Consider the following 15007-nt stretch of genomic DNA (forward strand, 5'->3'; position numbering starts at 1 on the left):
CACATTATACATAATAATTTCACATTACAGGTATTTTGTGTTGCACATTTGCTTGTGACTCAGGGAGTCTTCCCTGATCATGGAAAATAAAAGAACAAATGGTTTATGTGGCACCTTTCTTGATCAAAGGACTTTCTAAAATACTCTGCAGAAAGTGAACTGAAACAATGAGCTGCGAGTGCTGAAGATCTGAAACAAAAACAGAAATCGCTGGAGAAACTCAACAGGTCTGGTAGTATCTGTGGAGAGAAAGCAGAATTAACACTTCAAGTCCGGTGACCCTTCTTGAGAAGGATCTGAGTTTCTCCAGCAATTTCTGTTTTTCCTGCAGAAAATGAAGTTCTTTTGAAGTGTAGTCACCATTGTAATGCTGAAAACACTGCAGCAAATTTGTGCAGATCCAGCTGCATAGTAATGTGCTATGTGTCGATTGAGGGATAGATGTTAGCCAGAAACCTTAGCCGGGCAACACAGTGGGTCAGTGGTTAACACTATTGCCTCACAGTGCCAGGGACCTGGATTTGATTCCACCGTCAGGCAACTGTTTGTTTGGAGTTTGCACGTTCTCCCAGTGTCTGCATGGGTTTCCTCCAAGTGGTCTGGTTTCTTCCCCGAGTCCAAGGACATGCAGGTTATGTGGATTGGTCATGCTAAATTATTCAGAGTGTCCAGGGATGTGCAGGCTAGGTTGGAAAATGCAGCTTTACAGGGATGGGGTGGGTCTGGGTGGGGTGCAGTTCGGATGGTCAGTGTGGTTCCTCACTGTAAGGTTTCCATGAACAGAGAAGAATTGTGTTTTTCTGTGAAATGGTGTCATGGCCTCTTTCATATCCACCCTAGAGGTCAGACAGATTCCCAGTATAGAGACAGAACAGCTAAATTGTTCTAACTAAAGATTGTAATGAATCTCTGGTTTAACATGGTTGCAGGTTTAACACTGTCAGCTGGGCTTCCTGGGAAATCCAGCAGCTGAATGGAGGGTAGAAGGGAAGTAGCTGCCTCCTGATCCCCAGTCCGCTGTCCCCAATCAGACCCCCCAATCCATATTAGCGATTGGACCCTCAACCATAAAGATTGAGGAAATAAACCTGCCCTGTGTTTGGACTCACCCACACCCCTCCCCCCACCCCTCCCATGTCAGGGATTGGAGTTTCCTGAACTCCCATTTGCAGTGTCTGGGAATTTCTGTTGCAATCTGCTCTGGGTTGCATCCTGTCGATGGTGCAGCAGTTACATGCCTGTGCAGCAGCCTGGAAGGTACAGCACAAGCCTTGTTCCGTGATCATTATTGCAAATCTGAGACCATGCAAAAAGTACTGAAAACACTGGCCATGCACGGCCTGTTAAATGTAAAGGGAATATTTCTCACTGTCTTGTCAATCAGGCTGCCTTATGGATGGGGCACTTGTCAAAGTGAAACTCCTCTGCATGCAGAGAAATCTAGGTTACTGCTCTGCGGACTACACAGGCCAGCCCAGTCAAATGTCAGCACAAACTGTCAATCTAGATGGTGTACTCCATTCCAAACAGGTCTACATTTTAGGGATTAACCTTTGAGAGCTGCAGCATTGAAGAAAGAGAAGTCAAAGATATTAGGGAGAACTTGCATTTTCTTTTCAATAAAGTATTATGAGGTATCTTATGGCCAAATGAGACGGTAGATAAAGACACATCTTAACATCTCATCCAAAAGACAGTGCCTCTCACTGCGTTGCAGTATCAGTTAAGTTGTATGCTCAGGTTTTAGGAATGCAACTTCAAAGCACACTTTCAGCAATGCCAGGAGCCTATAGTAAGTCTCATTGTCTCTTGAATAAAAACAAAGAAATGCAGATGCAGGAAATCTGAAACAAAAACCGAAAGTGCAAGAGAAACTCAGCAGTCTGGCAGCGTCTATGGAGGGAAAACGGAGTTAACATTTTGAGTTAGTGATCCTTCATCAAACCCTTTGTCAAACCTGTACAAAATAATTATGTTCTTTTCCTCACCACAATCACTGCAAAGCAATCATCTAAATTAATGTTGCATCATTAATTTTTCTTAAATCAAGTAACGTTCTTATAATGTTGACAGGCAAACTTTTGAAAGCTGAATATATCCTGAGCAGCCTCATAAATAACAGTGGGGCAACAGGTTAGTGATTACTTCAGTAAAAATCACTTTCTTATACGTGTGTTTTATATTGATATATGATGATTGGAGTTTCTACCTAATTTCTGTCTTTGGAAGCATTTTGCAATTGTTCAAGATAATTTCAGCTGGCTGCCTCAATAAGCTTATTATCTTTCTGCTGGCTCTAATAAAAGAAATCGCTGCTGATTAATTAATAGGGAATGAACCACAGCACAAGCAACAGACATAGGGGAACATAGAGGCAATAGTGATCACAACATAATAAAATTTAAGACAATAATTACACATTTAAGTAAAATAGGAAAACACATTGAAACCTGATCCATCACATCTATTTGCCCCTCCAGCAATAAAGTCCAGACCACAATTGCACACTTCCCACGAGTGCTTCATCCGACCACGCCATTATGTTCTTGTCCCCATTTGATTTTCAGCATTGAAGACCCCACCTCAGGACATTGCTTAGCTGTAAGTTAGTTTAACTGTAAGCTTACTGTCATTTTTATGCACTTTTGGGAGCTTATTTTCATTTTGATGCTTGTGATAGGTAATGGCTGGGTTTTATCTACAAAACCTACACATTAGGAACAGGAGTAGGCTGTATGGCCTTTCAGCCCTGCTCTGCCATTCAGTAACATTTTGTCTGACTAGTTTGTCATCTGAATTCAACATTCACATCTATTCCTGATAAGATTTGATTCTACTGCATAACAAGAACCAAACTAACTCCACCTTAAAAATACTCAATGGCCCATCTCCACCACTTTCTGAGGCAGAGAGTTCCATGGTCCTCTGAGAGAAATAAAATCCCCTCATCTTTGTTCTAAAAGGAAAACCCCCAATTTGCTATTGGTGTTGCTTAGTTCTGGACTCACCCACAAGAGGAAACATCCTTTTCATGTCCAAATCAAGAACTTTTTCATTTTTATGAGAAACCAACATAGTGTAATTTAATCAAAACCTTGTTGAGTCCATTCAGGATCCGACACACTTAAATCAATTCACCCTTCACTCTTCTAAACACCAGTGGAAATAACCCCGGCCTGTCCAATCTTTCCTCAAAAAACAACCCATTCATTCCAGGTACCAATGTAATAAACCTCCTCTGAACTATCTCCAATGCATTTACATTCTTTATTAACCAAAGAGACCAAAACTGCACACAGTATTGGAGATGTCATCTTACTGTTGCCTTGTATATCAGTGGTGGAGGATTTTTTTCTCGTGTTCAACCAATGGGTGGAAATTCCACGTCTTCTCTAACACTTCAATCTGTCACTTCCTTTATGTTCATTGCAATGCTGTTGACTTTCCTGGCACGATATGCTAAGTGATGATACTGAATGCATCTAAAACCATAAACTCACAGAATGGTAAAGCACAGAAGAAGGCCATTAAGTCTAAGGTGCATGTGCTGCTCTTTGGTAGAGCTACTCATTTAATCCCACTCCCCTGCATTTTCCTCAGATCTTGCAAGTATTTCCTCTTAATGTACTAATTCCATTCACTTTCGAATGTTTCTATTGAAGTTGCTGCCAGTGCTTTCCCGATCAGAATAACCCATTTTGTAATACAGGGGTTTTCCTGTGTTGCCTCTTGCACCTAATCTTAAATCTATGCTCTCAGTTTATGAACCTCCCTGCCACTGGAAACAGTTTCTCCTTATTTCCTCTGTCAAAACCATTCATGATTTTGACCAACTCTATTAAGTCTCCTTTGTTACCCTCATTGCTGAAATGAAAGCAACACCAACTTCTTTGGTCTCTACTTAACTGAAATCCCTCATTCCTAGTGCCATTCTTGTAAAGCCCACCTGCACCCTCTCTAAGCTTTGATAACTATTCTGAGGGATTGTGCCCAGATTGGAAAACAGTGCTCCTTGTTTTGTCATGATTTAGTACACCTCCATTAATAAAATCAGACACGACTTTCCTTTCAGCAATCCAAGCTGACATACATTTATTAGCCAGTGTCAAAATCTGCATGTTAATTAAAAATATTAACTGGCAGACAATTAGTTTTAGAGAGTTGAACATTGTTCTGGTTGAAGTGGATTGGAATAAAATTATTGGCAGAGCAGTCATTAAATAAGGAGGCCTTCAAAAACCAGTGGTTAGAGTACAAAATAGACCTTTTCCTCTGAGGGGAAGAGGAAGGACATTAAAAGATCAGGTTATCTGGATGACTAAAGACATGGAGATTAAATACAATGACGAAATGACAGATACAGTAATTAGCACCTGTTCAGGCAAACACTTTAAAAAATTTGATTTACAGATAATTGCTACTACCAGACAGTTTGTGTTAGACAAGACTTTTTAACAAGACTGCAGTTTCAGCATTTTAAATCAGAGTCTGACTGTTAATCAGATATCCTGCCAGAGATAGTAGGAACTGCAGATGCTGGAGAATCTGAGATAACAAGGTGTAGAGCTCTAGGCCCGAAACGTCAGCTTTCCTGCTCCTCTGATGCTGCTCGGCCTGCTGTGTTCATCCAGCTCTACACCTTGTTATCTCAGATATCCTGCCATTTGCCTAAATTAATACACTACCTCAAAACACAGTATCTTCAGCTTACGTTGTTTTCCCACATTTGGTTTGCTCTGTCTACTTCTCATTATTTGGTAATCTATATTACACTTGATAAAAGTGTCCTAAATCAAACTGATTACACACAAGTTTCAGAGCTCTGAGTGCTTGTACTAACACCAAGCACCAACATACCTGGAACAAAAACAAAGTTGCTGGAGAAGCTCAGCAGGTCTAGGAGCAGGGTCTCTACCCGAAACGTCAGCTTTCCTGCTCCTCTGATGCTGCTTGACTGCTGTGTTCATCCAGCTCTACACCTTGTTATCTCATATTTCAAGAGACAGAATAGGAACATCAACCATAAACTGCCGTGTTGGTTTCTAGAACATTTGACTGATCCTGTCCAGACCACAAACTATTAAATGGCCAGAATACTCCTGTTGTTTTATCATAAAGTTGTTTCATCCTGTGGACAAAACAAAAATGTCCTACATGCAGAACTTATGTTTATCCCTACATCCTGTGCGCACACTGAAAATTGTTTACAAAGTTTATTTACAGTAAAGTAGCACAAATAGAACAGAAACAAAAACAGAAATTGCTGGAAAAGCTCAGCAGGTCTGGCAGCATCCTTGAAGAAAAAGTCAGAGTTAATGTTTTGGGTCCAGTGACCCTTCCTTAGACAAATAGAACAGAATTGGCTTCATTGGTGTGAAATTCAACTTCAGCAATAGTCCAAAATGGATCAGTATTCCAATTAATCCCCAAATATTCCCCCATCAAATTGCTTTTACATTGATTTCGATTCATTATCATAATGAACTTCACTGTTGGTGACTGAATCCCTGATGATGATTTGGGTGCACAGTTACATATCCTAGCAATCCTCCTAAATAAAAGTTGATTGGCTGGAGACTGGACCAGTCTAAATTTTACCTGCTACATGACACCGTCTGCTCCAGTGCTTTCTGGGATTTATTGCACTCATATGACAGCATCTGCCTAGGACAAAAACAATCCTATATTTAATCTCATTGTTAAATCTGCTATAATTGGTTTTGAAAACATAGAGGCTCCAGTGCAGAGTAATGCAGCTGTATGACAGGACTGCTGCATGCAATTTTGTTTCCTCTTTCTACGGCCTCTTCCAATACTTCTTGTGATGTGCAGGTACTTGGGTCTATGAGAAAATGAGTGACCGAACATTGGTGCAGGCTGTCAGCATTCAGATAAGGGGACAGATCCTACAAAAACTAGGTAAGATCAAAGATAGATTTAACTCCTTTGGTAATACACTGAATAATATCGTAATGTGTTCAGTTGAGTTTGTTTTGGAGCTTTGTATTTCCAGTTGGTAAGGGTCTAACCTATTATAGTTATTTTTTAATCAACTGTTCAGGAATGTTGATATGACTCTGGAACAGGTAGAACTTGAATGCAGGTCTCCTACGACTACCACTGAGTCAAAAGACCCCTGCAACCTCCTTCTTTAACCTGTTGTAGTTATTTCTAATTAACCTGTTCAGAGATATTATTACATAAACACCTTTGGGACTTGAATCCATGTCTTCTGGTCTAGAGGTAGGAATACTACCATCCTACCACAACAGCTCCCCCCACCCCCAACACCACCCACCAAGTAGCTGCTTATATCTTGTACCTCATAACATCCAGTTATCATTGTCTGAATACTAAGTACATCCATCCATCTGTTTTGCATGTATTATGACTTCACCTGCTGGGGAGAGTTTTTGCTCTGATCCTTATTGATAGCAGTCTTGCCAGGGCTTCTCAGGTCTATTATCAGTTGGGAGCTGCCTTGATGTTGAGAACATCTCTTCTGGCACCTGGGTCTTTTCTCAATGTTTGAATCAAGGCTGTGGTGATACCAACACTTATAGTGGAACCCAGTGAGCATCAATATTGATGAATATTGGTAAATAGGTGGTCTGTTGGCATTGTTGACAACTCTTTCCATCACTTTACTGATGGTTTAAAGGAGGTTTCAAGGGAGGTAACTGGAATTGATTAATCTTGTCTGAATAAGCCCTACCTGGCAATCCTCTGCATTAACAGTCATTAACAATGTTGCAGATGCACAGGAACATTGTAACGCAAAGGATAGCTGGTTCTAATGCACAGATCTTCAACATGATGGTTGGGCTATTGTCAGAACCATTGCCTTCGATTAATTGTCAGTGCCCAGTGCACTCAGTTGCTTGAGCCGAAATAGTACACTTCCCAGGGGGTGGGATAGCAGACAGGTGGGTATGAAATTGTACAACATACCAGTGGCGCTGTGACCATCTCTTACCCACAACCCACACCCTAAGTGCAGTTTGCCACTGCACGGCAGGCGTGCTCGCCCTGGTTGAGACACTTAAATGGTCAACTGACGGTCACTTATGGGCCTCCTTCTGCCACCACAGGGATTTCATCTGCAGTGCAGGAGGCCCACGCCCAGTATCCAGGCCACCCAGTGAGACCTACTAGCCAGAGGGATGGGTTGGAGAGAGATTGGGATGTTTCCTGGTCAGACAACCTCAGAGGCCCCACACAAAGCGTGAACTACTCTCATATTCTTCCCTTCAACTGTCATCCACTGCCCCACTACCTCCTCATTACCTCTTTTCAGGTACTGCCAGCCTGGCATCAGTGAGGTCAAGACTCACCTCATAGTCTGGGCTGCACTGCTGAATACCTTTGTTGGACACTGTTGCACTCCCATAAGTGGCCACTGCTGGGACAAGAGAGCTTTCAGCCACTTCCTCTTTGAAGAGTGCAGAAAGCCCACCTCCAACACAGTGGCCATTTAATGACGGTGGAGCCAACTGGCCAATCACAGAAGTGAGAATTCCACCCTCAGGATAAAAGGCAGCCCTTGTAGTGACCTGAATTGGCCCACAATGTCACTTATCATGAGGGCCTAGGGAGAAGACTGAGTGCAATCGTCTGTTTTACACTTTTGGCTGAAGTCACTTCAGTCGTGTCTCTTGCACTCATGCTGACTATATCTTACCTGAAGATAGGATTGTTGATGGAACATCCTTCCCCTGTTAACAGCAGGTAGATCACCACCATGCTTGATTGGATGTGGTACTCCTTTACGAACAAATATGACTTTAATTTTCTGCTTGTGTGAAGACTGCACTATTTAAATGTCAAGCCATTTTAACTTCACATCAGAGAGCCAAGAGGGCATTTAAAACACAAGCAAATAGCCTCAGTTGATCCCTGTAATAGTCTAAATTCTAAATTAGCAATATTAAGGCCAGGTAGTGAAGGATTGTTATAATCAGAAAGCATGTAGAATTTCGCATAGAAGGGAAAATGCATTAGTAAATACAAAAAATAGATTAATTAACATTTTAAGAACCATAAAAGGAAAATGTATTTGAATAGACACTTTCTGACCAAGTTGTCTGACTTTGAGGCATGTGATCCCGACACTATGTCAATGTGCTGCTGAACTGAAAATAGAATTCTATTTTAGAGAAAGTATCTAGAGATCTCTGTTGATGTTTTATTTTCTGATTAACTTTTAGGGCTGTGGTACGAAGCTGCAGAGCTGACCTGGGCTTCGATTGTGGGATTTTATGAACTTCCTCAACCAGATAAAAAGGTTTGTTTTGATTTCTTCATTCCTGTTATAATTTTCCGTGAAGTGTGTGTTTTCCGCTTAACCCTCCTCCGAAAATGGCAGCTTGTACTAGATTTTGGTTTCACAGGCACCATTAGTCCCCTCAACTGTATTGGCCATTATTTACATTTTGGCCTGAACATTGAGTGTTAATATGACTTTTTTCTCAAACATTCTGCTTGCCAGTGCAAAGGGAATTGAATTCCAGACCTACGTTTTCATGGAGTTTTGGAAATCCAACAGTGTGTCCAAATTCCAGAACTCCGCACTCTCCCAAATTTCTGACAGGTTCCATTTTCCAATACAGGAGTGAGGACAACAAGCAAATCACAAAGGCGAAAACCAAGTTGGTCATTGCTGAGTTCAAACTAATGCCATTTACTATGGAGTCTTGTCCCCCACTGCGAACCTTAGGAACTTTTAGAGTAGGTGTAAAGGAAAAATAAATTCTATGGAACTGTCAATCTGTCAAATTACTTAAACTCCCTACCCATGATTACAAGTTGAAAAAAATCTGTACTTGCAGTTTCAATAAATGGTTCTTGATGTAACTCCAAGTACTATCGTTATGGTGTTATTGCTGTTTGACAGCTCCTACAGCCTTCCATAGTTCAGGGAGCCGTAAGGTCACAGTCTGATTGACAGCTCCAAGAGACTATTGAAGGTTATTCATCTTTGATGTGTGATTATGAATACAAATGTTTGTTTTTATAAGGAGTTAAGTACTTGAGGTAATTTAAATGCATTGAATGGAATTTTTTTTTAATTTAATGAAATTTGTAAATAGATACTTAGAATGTTGTTGCTTTCCATCTCAGTATGGCTTCTGAGGCCTGTCCAAGGTGGATACTGGTGGGTAATTGATTGGTACTCGTTGACATGGTGGGTGTAAGGACAAAGAGTAATGGGTGTGGTGCTCTGGGTTGGCATAAATTGGCACCATGTTGGTTTAGGAATTTTAAGAGGCCATGGGGACAAGGATGGGGAGGTCATGAATTGATAGTAAGGTGGCATAAGAGTTACATGGCCATGGAAGTAAGAGGACATCAGTTCAAAATAGGTTCTAGAAAGAGATCTTGCTGAAAGGATTTTAACAGTTAATAGCTAAATTAAGAAAGCATAATCTCCCAGGTTATCTCTGGAATATTACCTGAACTAAAGGCAAACTAGCATAGGCCAAATAAAGTCAAGGAGTTAAATGTGTTGCTGAAAGATTGGTGCGGGTGCAATGGCTTTCAGTTCTTCGGGCGCTGGTGCCAGTACTGGAGAGGAATGGAGCTGTTCCAGTGGAATGGGCTTCACTTGAACCATGCTGGAATCCATAACATAGCAAACCAAATAACTAGTGCTGAAGAGAGGGCTTTTAATTAATTAAAGGGTTTGGGAGAGGGAAATGACAGCTTATTAAGCACACAATATAGCAGCACTAAAGGGCAGCTATTTGGAAAATTTAACAGATTGACAGTTCCATAGAATCTACTTTCCCTTTACACCTACTCTAAAAGTTCCTAATTTTCACAGTGGGGGACAAGACTCCATATTAAATGGCATTAGTTTGAATTCAGCAATGACAACTTGGTTTTCGCCTTTGTGATTTGTTCAGAATGGGACCCGTAGGGACAGAGTGTACACATTTAGAAAAGCACCAGTAAATATGGTTGAAGGAGAATGGAATGGTAACAGGCAAAACTAATGGTGCTTTACCTTAATGCATGTAATATTCAGAACAAATTATATAGATTAACAGCACAAATACAGGTTAATGGGTATGATATTATGAGACATGGCAACAAGAAGATCAAAGCTGGGAACTAAATATTCAGGGATATGAGACTTTTTGAAAGGACAGGTGGGAAGGAATGGATGGTATTGTTAGAACGGGTTGGAATAAGTACCATAGAAATGATCTTGGAACAGACAATGCAGCACCCTTATCGGCAGAGGTAAAAATATAAAGGGAAAGTAGACACTGGTGGGAGTAATCCATAGGTCCCCTAACAGTAGCTAAATGGTAGGATAAAGAATAAATCAGGCGTTAATAAGGGAAAGTAATAGAGGCAGTACATTAATGATGGGTGACTTGAATCTTCGTATAGATTTGGATAATCAGATTGGCAGAGATAGACACAAGAAAGAATTCACGGAGTGTATTCACAATAATATCCTGGAACAATACGTCGTGGATCCAACAAGGGATCAGGCTATTTTGGATCTGGTGATGTGTAATGAGGCAGAGTTAATACACAATATCAGAGTAAAAGATGCCCTAGGAAACATGGTCATAACATGGTAGAATTTAACAGGTTGAGATGGCAAAACCTGGGTCTGAAATAACTGTGCTAAACCCAAGGGTAATTAGAAAGAAATGATGGTAGAGCTAGTTGAGTGGACTTGTAAAGACATTTAGCAGCAAAGACAGTTGAGGAACAGTGGTAGACATTTAAGAAAATAGTTCATGGCCCACAGCAAGGATATATCTCAACGAGAAAGAAGGATTCTAGGAACAGGAGAATCCAACCGTGGTAAACCAGGGAAGTTAAGGATAGTATCAAATTGAAAGAAAAAATATACAATGTGGTAAGCCAGAGGACTGGGAATGCTTAAAAAAAGCAACAGAATTTGATGAAAAGAATGATAAATAGGGGGAAGATAAACTTTGAGGATGAACTCGCAATTAATATCAAGATAGACAACAAGATGTATAGAGACAGAGGAGCCAAAGTTAATATAAGCCCTTTAGAGAACAAAGCAGGGGAAAGGAGTAGAATCAGCATGGCTTAATGAGGGGTTTATCATTCCTAAACATGATAAAGGGAAGCACTGAATATAACATATTTAAGCTTTCAGGTGTTTGAGAAGGTAAGACATTTAAGGCCATTTGATAAGATAATAGCCCCATGGTGATAGAGGTAATAAATAGGCACAAATAGAAGATTGGTGAACTAAAAGAAGACAAAGTTGCAATAAGAGGGGCATTTTCAGGATGGCAACCGATAACCAGCAGAGTGCCACAAGGATCAGTTCTGGGGCTACAATTATTTAAAAAATATATTAATAACCTATATAAGGAAAGTTAAAGTACTATAGCCAAAGTTGCAGATGACACAAAAATGGATGGAAAGGCAAATGATGAGGAAGATGCAATGAGTCTGCCGAGGGATATACACAGGTTAAGTGAGTGGGCGAAAAACGTGGCAGATGGAATATAATGTGGGAAAACGTGCAGTTATCCACTTTGTTGTCAGTGTGTGAACCCAAAAGACATGGGCACAGTCCTTGTTGGTCTTCATGGAAAGTACAATGAAGGTATAGAGATCAGCGTGGCAAACTGGGAAATATTAGAAGAAATGAACATAGGGAGACAGGAAGTAGCAGCAGGATAATTCCATATGCCTAGATGAGATCTATCCAAGGCTGTTAAAAGAGACAAGGGATGAGAAATCGAGGCCAGACAGTTATTTTCAAAACCTCTTTCACCACAGGTGAGGTGCCAAAGGACTGGAGAAGTCCTAATGTTGTTGCAATATTAAAAATGGAGGAAGAGATAGCCCAGGAAATTACTGGCAAATCAGCCTAACCTCAGTGGTGGGGAAGTTAATAGAAAGAATTCTGAAAGACAGAATATATCTGCACTTGCAGGGATATGGACAGCAGGTCATGTGTGACACATTTGATTAAACCTTTTGAGGAGGTAACCAGAAGTGTTGACAAGGGTCACACTTCCAACGTGGTCTACATGACTATAACAAATGCTTTTGAGAAAGTGTCTCATGAGAGTCTGGTCAAGAAAATAAGAACCCATGGGATTGAAAGCAAAGTGGCACATTGGACCAAAATTGACTGAGGGCCAGGAAGCAGTGAGTTATGATAGAGGGATATTTCTGTGACTGGAAGTCTGTTTCGAATGGTATTCTGCAGGGACTTGATGCTGGAGTCCTTGTTTGTAATGTACATTAATGATTTAGACTTAAATGTCAGGCTATGTTCAAGATGTTCAGAGGTGACTCTGGAGCATTGGAGGCTGAGAGGTGACCTTATAGAGGTTTATAAAATCATGAGGGGTGTGGATAGGGTGAATAGCCAAGGTCTTTTTCCCAAAGTAGGAGAGTCCAAAACTAGACGGTATAGGTTTAAGGTGAGAGGGGAAAGATTTAAAAGAGACCTAAAGGGCAACTTTTTCACGCAGAGGGTAGTGTGTGTATGGAACAAGCTGCCAGAGAAAGTGGTTGAGGCTGGTCCAATTACAATGTTTAAAAGGCATCTGGATAGGTACATGAATAGGAAGTGTTCAGAGGGAAATGAGCCAAATGCTGGCATATGGGACTATATTAATTTAGGATATCTGGTTGGCCCTGGACGAGTTGGACTGAAGGATCTATTTCTGTGCTGTACAACTCTATGACTCTATGGCATGAAAACTGGTAGGTTGGTTGTAATGGAGGGGGAATGGCTCAATCCCTCTGATAAATTAACCAAAACACAAGCCCCAGCCTGTTATGATGGGAGTAGAGGTTGCCTTCTAATAATTACCCCTGAAACACCTAGAGAAGCTTGCCTTTCCCCTTGTAATCCATTAACAGAGTGGTTTAAAGAAAGAAAATCCCTGTTCTCCACTTTATAAGTGACAAGAAACAATTTATTTATTTAACCCTAACAACGAACAAATTAGCAGGATTACTAACAAACCGAACAATTCCCCCTTAGACTATTAACTACTTCCTAACTGGTCTAAATTCTACCGGAATGCTGTTCAAATAAACACAAGTCTCACTTATATAAACCCAATTAATAAGACAGCAATAAAACAAAACTTAATCTCTCCAAATTCACACAGAATGTGTCTTCTGTCGACCTCACATCACAAATGTCTTCCTGCTGGCTGATTCTGCTGTCAGGGATGTTTTTCTCCTTAATTTGTTTGGTCAAGACTTTGAGCTAAAATGCCGTGGTACCTCTGATGGGTCTTTTCAAAGAGCTCAATAATTTTATGTGAAAGCCAGGTTTGTATTTTGGATGGCGGACTTGCTTTCGCTGCAGTTGGCTCTCCCCTCAGATGGCTCTCCCAATTTTTGAAATATCCTCATCTTTATTCCCGTAATGACATAATAGTATTTCTTGCATAGGATTGGTTCGATGTTGTCAACACCATCAGATTTGAATTTAGTAGGTTTTAAGTATCTAAGGGCTTGGTTCAAATTGATTAGCTAAATTTGAAAAGGCTTATTGTCTTGGAAAATATCCTGTTTGGCTGTTCGATACAAAATTTTTCCATTCAAACATTCTGTGTGTACCTGCACTTCAAGCTGCTGATCAGACATCCATTTTAATTCCAAGCATTGAAAACACCATCTTTTAAAGGGTCGATGCACTGCTTTTCCCCACTAACATCTTTACCAACAAATTCTAACTTCCTGTCTTCCAATTCATGACTATTCTACACAACTTCGTAACAGGTAAATAGTAAGGAGGGTAACTAGAAACTGCAGGAGGAAACCAATGGGCTGGTCAGAGAAGTGGTAAATGGAGATCAACCTGGGAAAGTGTGATGTAATGTATTTGAAGAGAGCTAACAAGGCTTACACTATAAATGGTAGGACCCTGGAATGTACTGAACATCATAGGCATCCTAGGGTGTGTGTATCCACAGATCCAAGAACAGACAAGGCAGGGAGATAAAATAGTTACAAAGCTTAATAGGATACCTGCATGTATTATTTGAGGCATAGAACACAAGAGCAAAGAGGTTGTGCTGGAACTGTATAAACTGTAGTTAGGCCACAACTGGAGTTACGTGTGAAGCTCTGGTCACTGCATTATAGGAAGAATATGATCACACTAGAGGATGCAATGAATATTTACCAGGATGCTGCCTGAGCTGGAGGGTTTGAGCAATGAGGAATGATTGGATAGGCTAGAGTTCATTTCCTTGGAGCAAAATGAAACTAATTTTTTAAAATTATATATAAACTTTTAAGTCCTTTGTTGTGTGCATTCTCGTTCATGAAGGTTGAGAGGAGCCAAGGGGGTCCAGATAGAGGTGTATAACATTATGAGAAACCTAGATAGAGTGGATATGCACTTTTTCCATTAGTCGTGGAGTCAATAACCAAAGGTAAGAGATAGAAGGCTAAGAAGGGAGTTGAGGAGAATTCTTTTCACCCAGGAGTTATTAGGAGTCTGGAACTTACTATCTGAAAGGATGGTTGAGTCAGAAACTCCCGAACCATTAAAGTAGCATTTAGATATTTATTTGTGTTGTCATAGCCTCCAGGGCTATGGGCCAAGAGCTGAAAGATGGGATGAGTGTAGTAAGATCTTTGTTGATCTGCACAGACATGATGGGCTGAATGGCCTCAATAGGCTATTTAATAAGATACATGCCCCAACTTGTGGGTGAGTACTCTTCACCCCTCACAGGTTCTCCCTCCACTGTTTCGTGCATAAAATCTTTCTTCCATCCTTCACTAATTTAAAGTGGTCAGAATGTCCCACTACCATGTAAGTTTAAGTTGTGCAGAGACCGATACAGATATTGGTGTGAGCTTAAAATGAGAGGGGATATGGATGGACTTAAAAGCAGTAAATGCACAGTAATTTTAACTGAGATAACAAGGTGTAGAGCTGGATGAACACAGCAGGCCAAGCAGCATCAGAAGAGCAGGAAGGCTGACATTTCGGGCCTAGACCCTTCTTCAGAAAATTTTT

General features: G+C 40.6%; 2 protein-coding genes across 4 annotated transcripts in view; both read left to right on the forward strand.

Annotated features, from left to right (window-relative positions):
* The window catches only part of LOC109936240 (protein ZGRF1), a 446880-nt gene that overhangs the window by 299720 nt on the left and 132153 nt on the right, over positions 1-15007 (forward strand). The gene's annotated exons all lie outside the window — the stretch shown is intronic.
* Positions 1-15007, forward strand: part of alpk1 (alpha-kinase 1) — a 109275-nt gene that overhangs the window by 74459 nt on the left and 19809 nt on the right. For all 3 annotated transcript variants that reach the window (XM_048601355.1, XM_048601363.1, XM_048601369.1), the window contains 3 exons: positions 2074-2133; positions 5833-5919; positions 8208-8284. In XM_048601355.1, the coding sequence (XP_048457312.1) occupies positions 2074-2133; positions 5833-5919; positions 8208-8284 (224 nt within the window). The remainder of the gene's footprint in view (positions 1-2073; positions 2134-5832; positions 5920-8207; positions 8285-15007) is intronic.

Source organism: Rhincodon typus, chromosome 1 (assembly GCF_021869965.1).
Source record: "Rhincodon typus isolate 14 chromosome 1, sRhiTyp1.1, whole genome shotgun sequence".
Lineage (NCBI taxonomy): Eukaryota > Metazoa > Chordata > Chondrichthyes > Orectolobiformes > Rhincodontidae > Rhincodon > Rhincodon typus.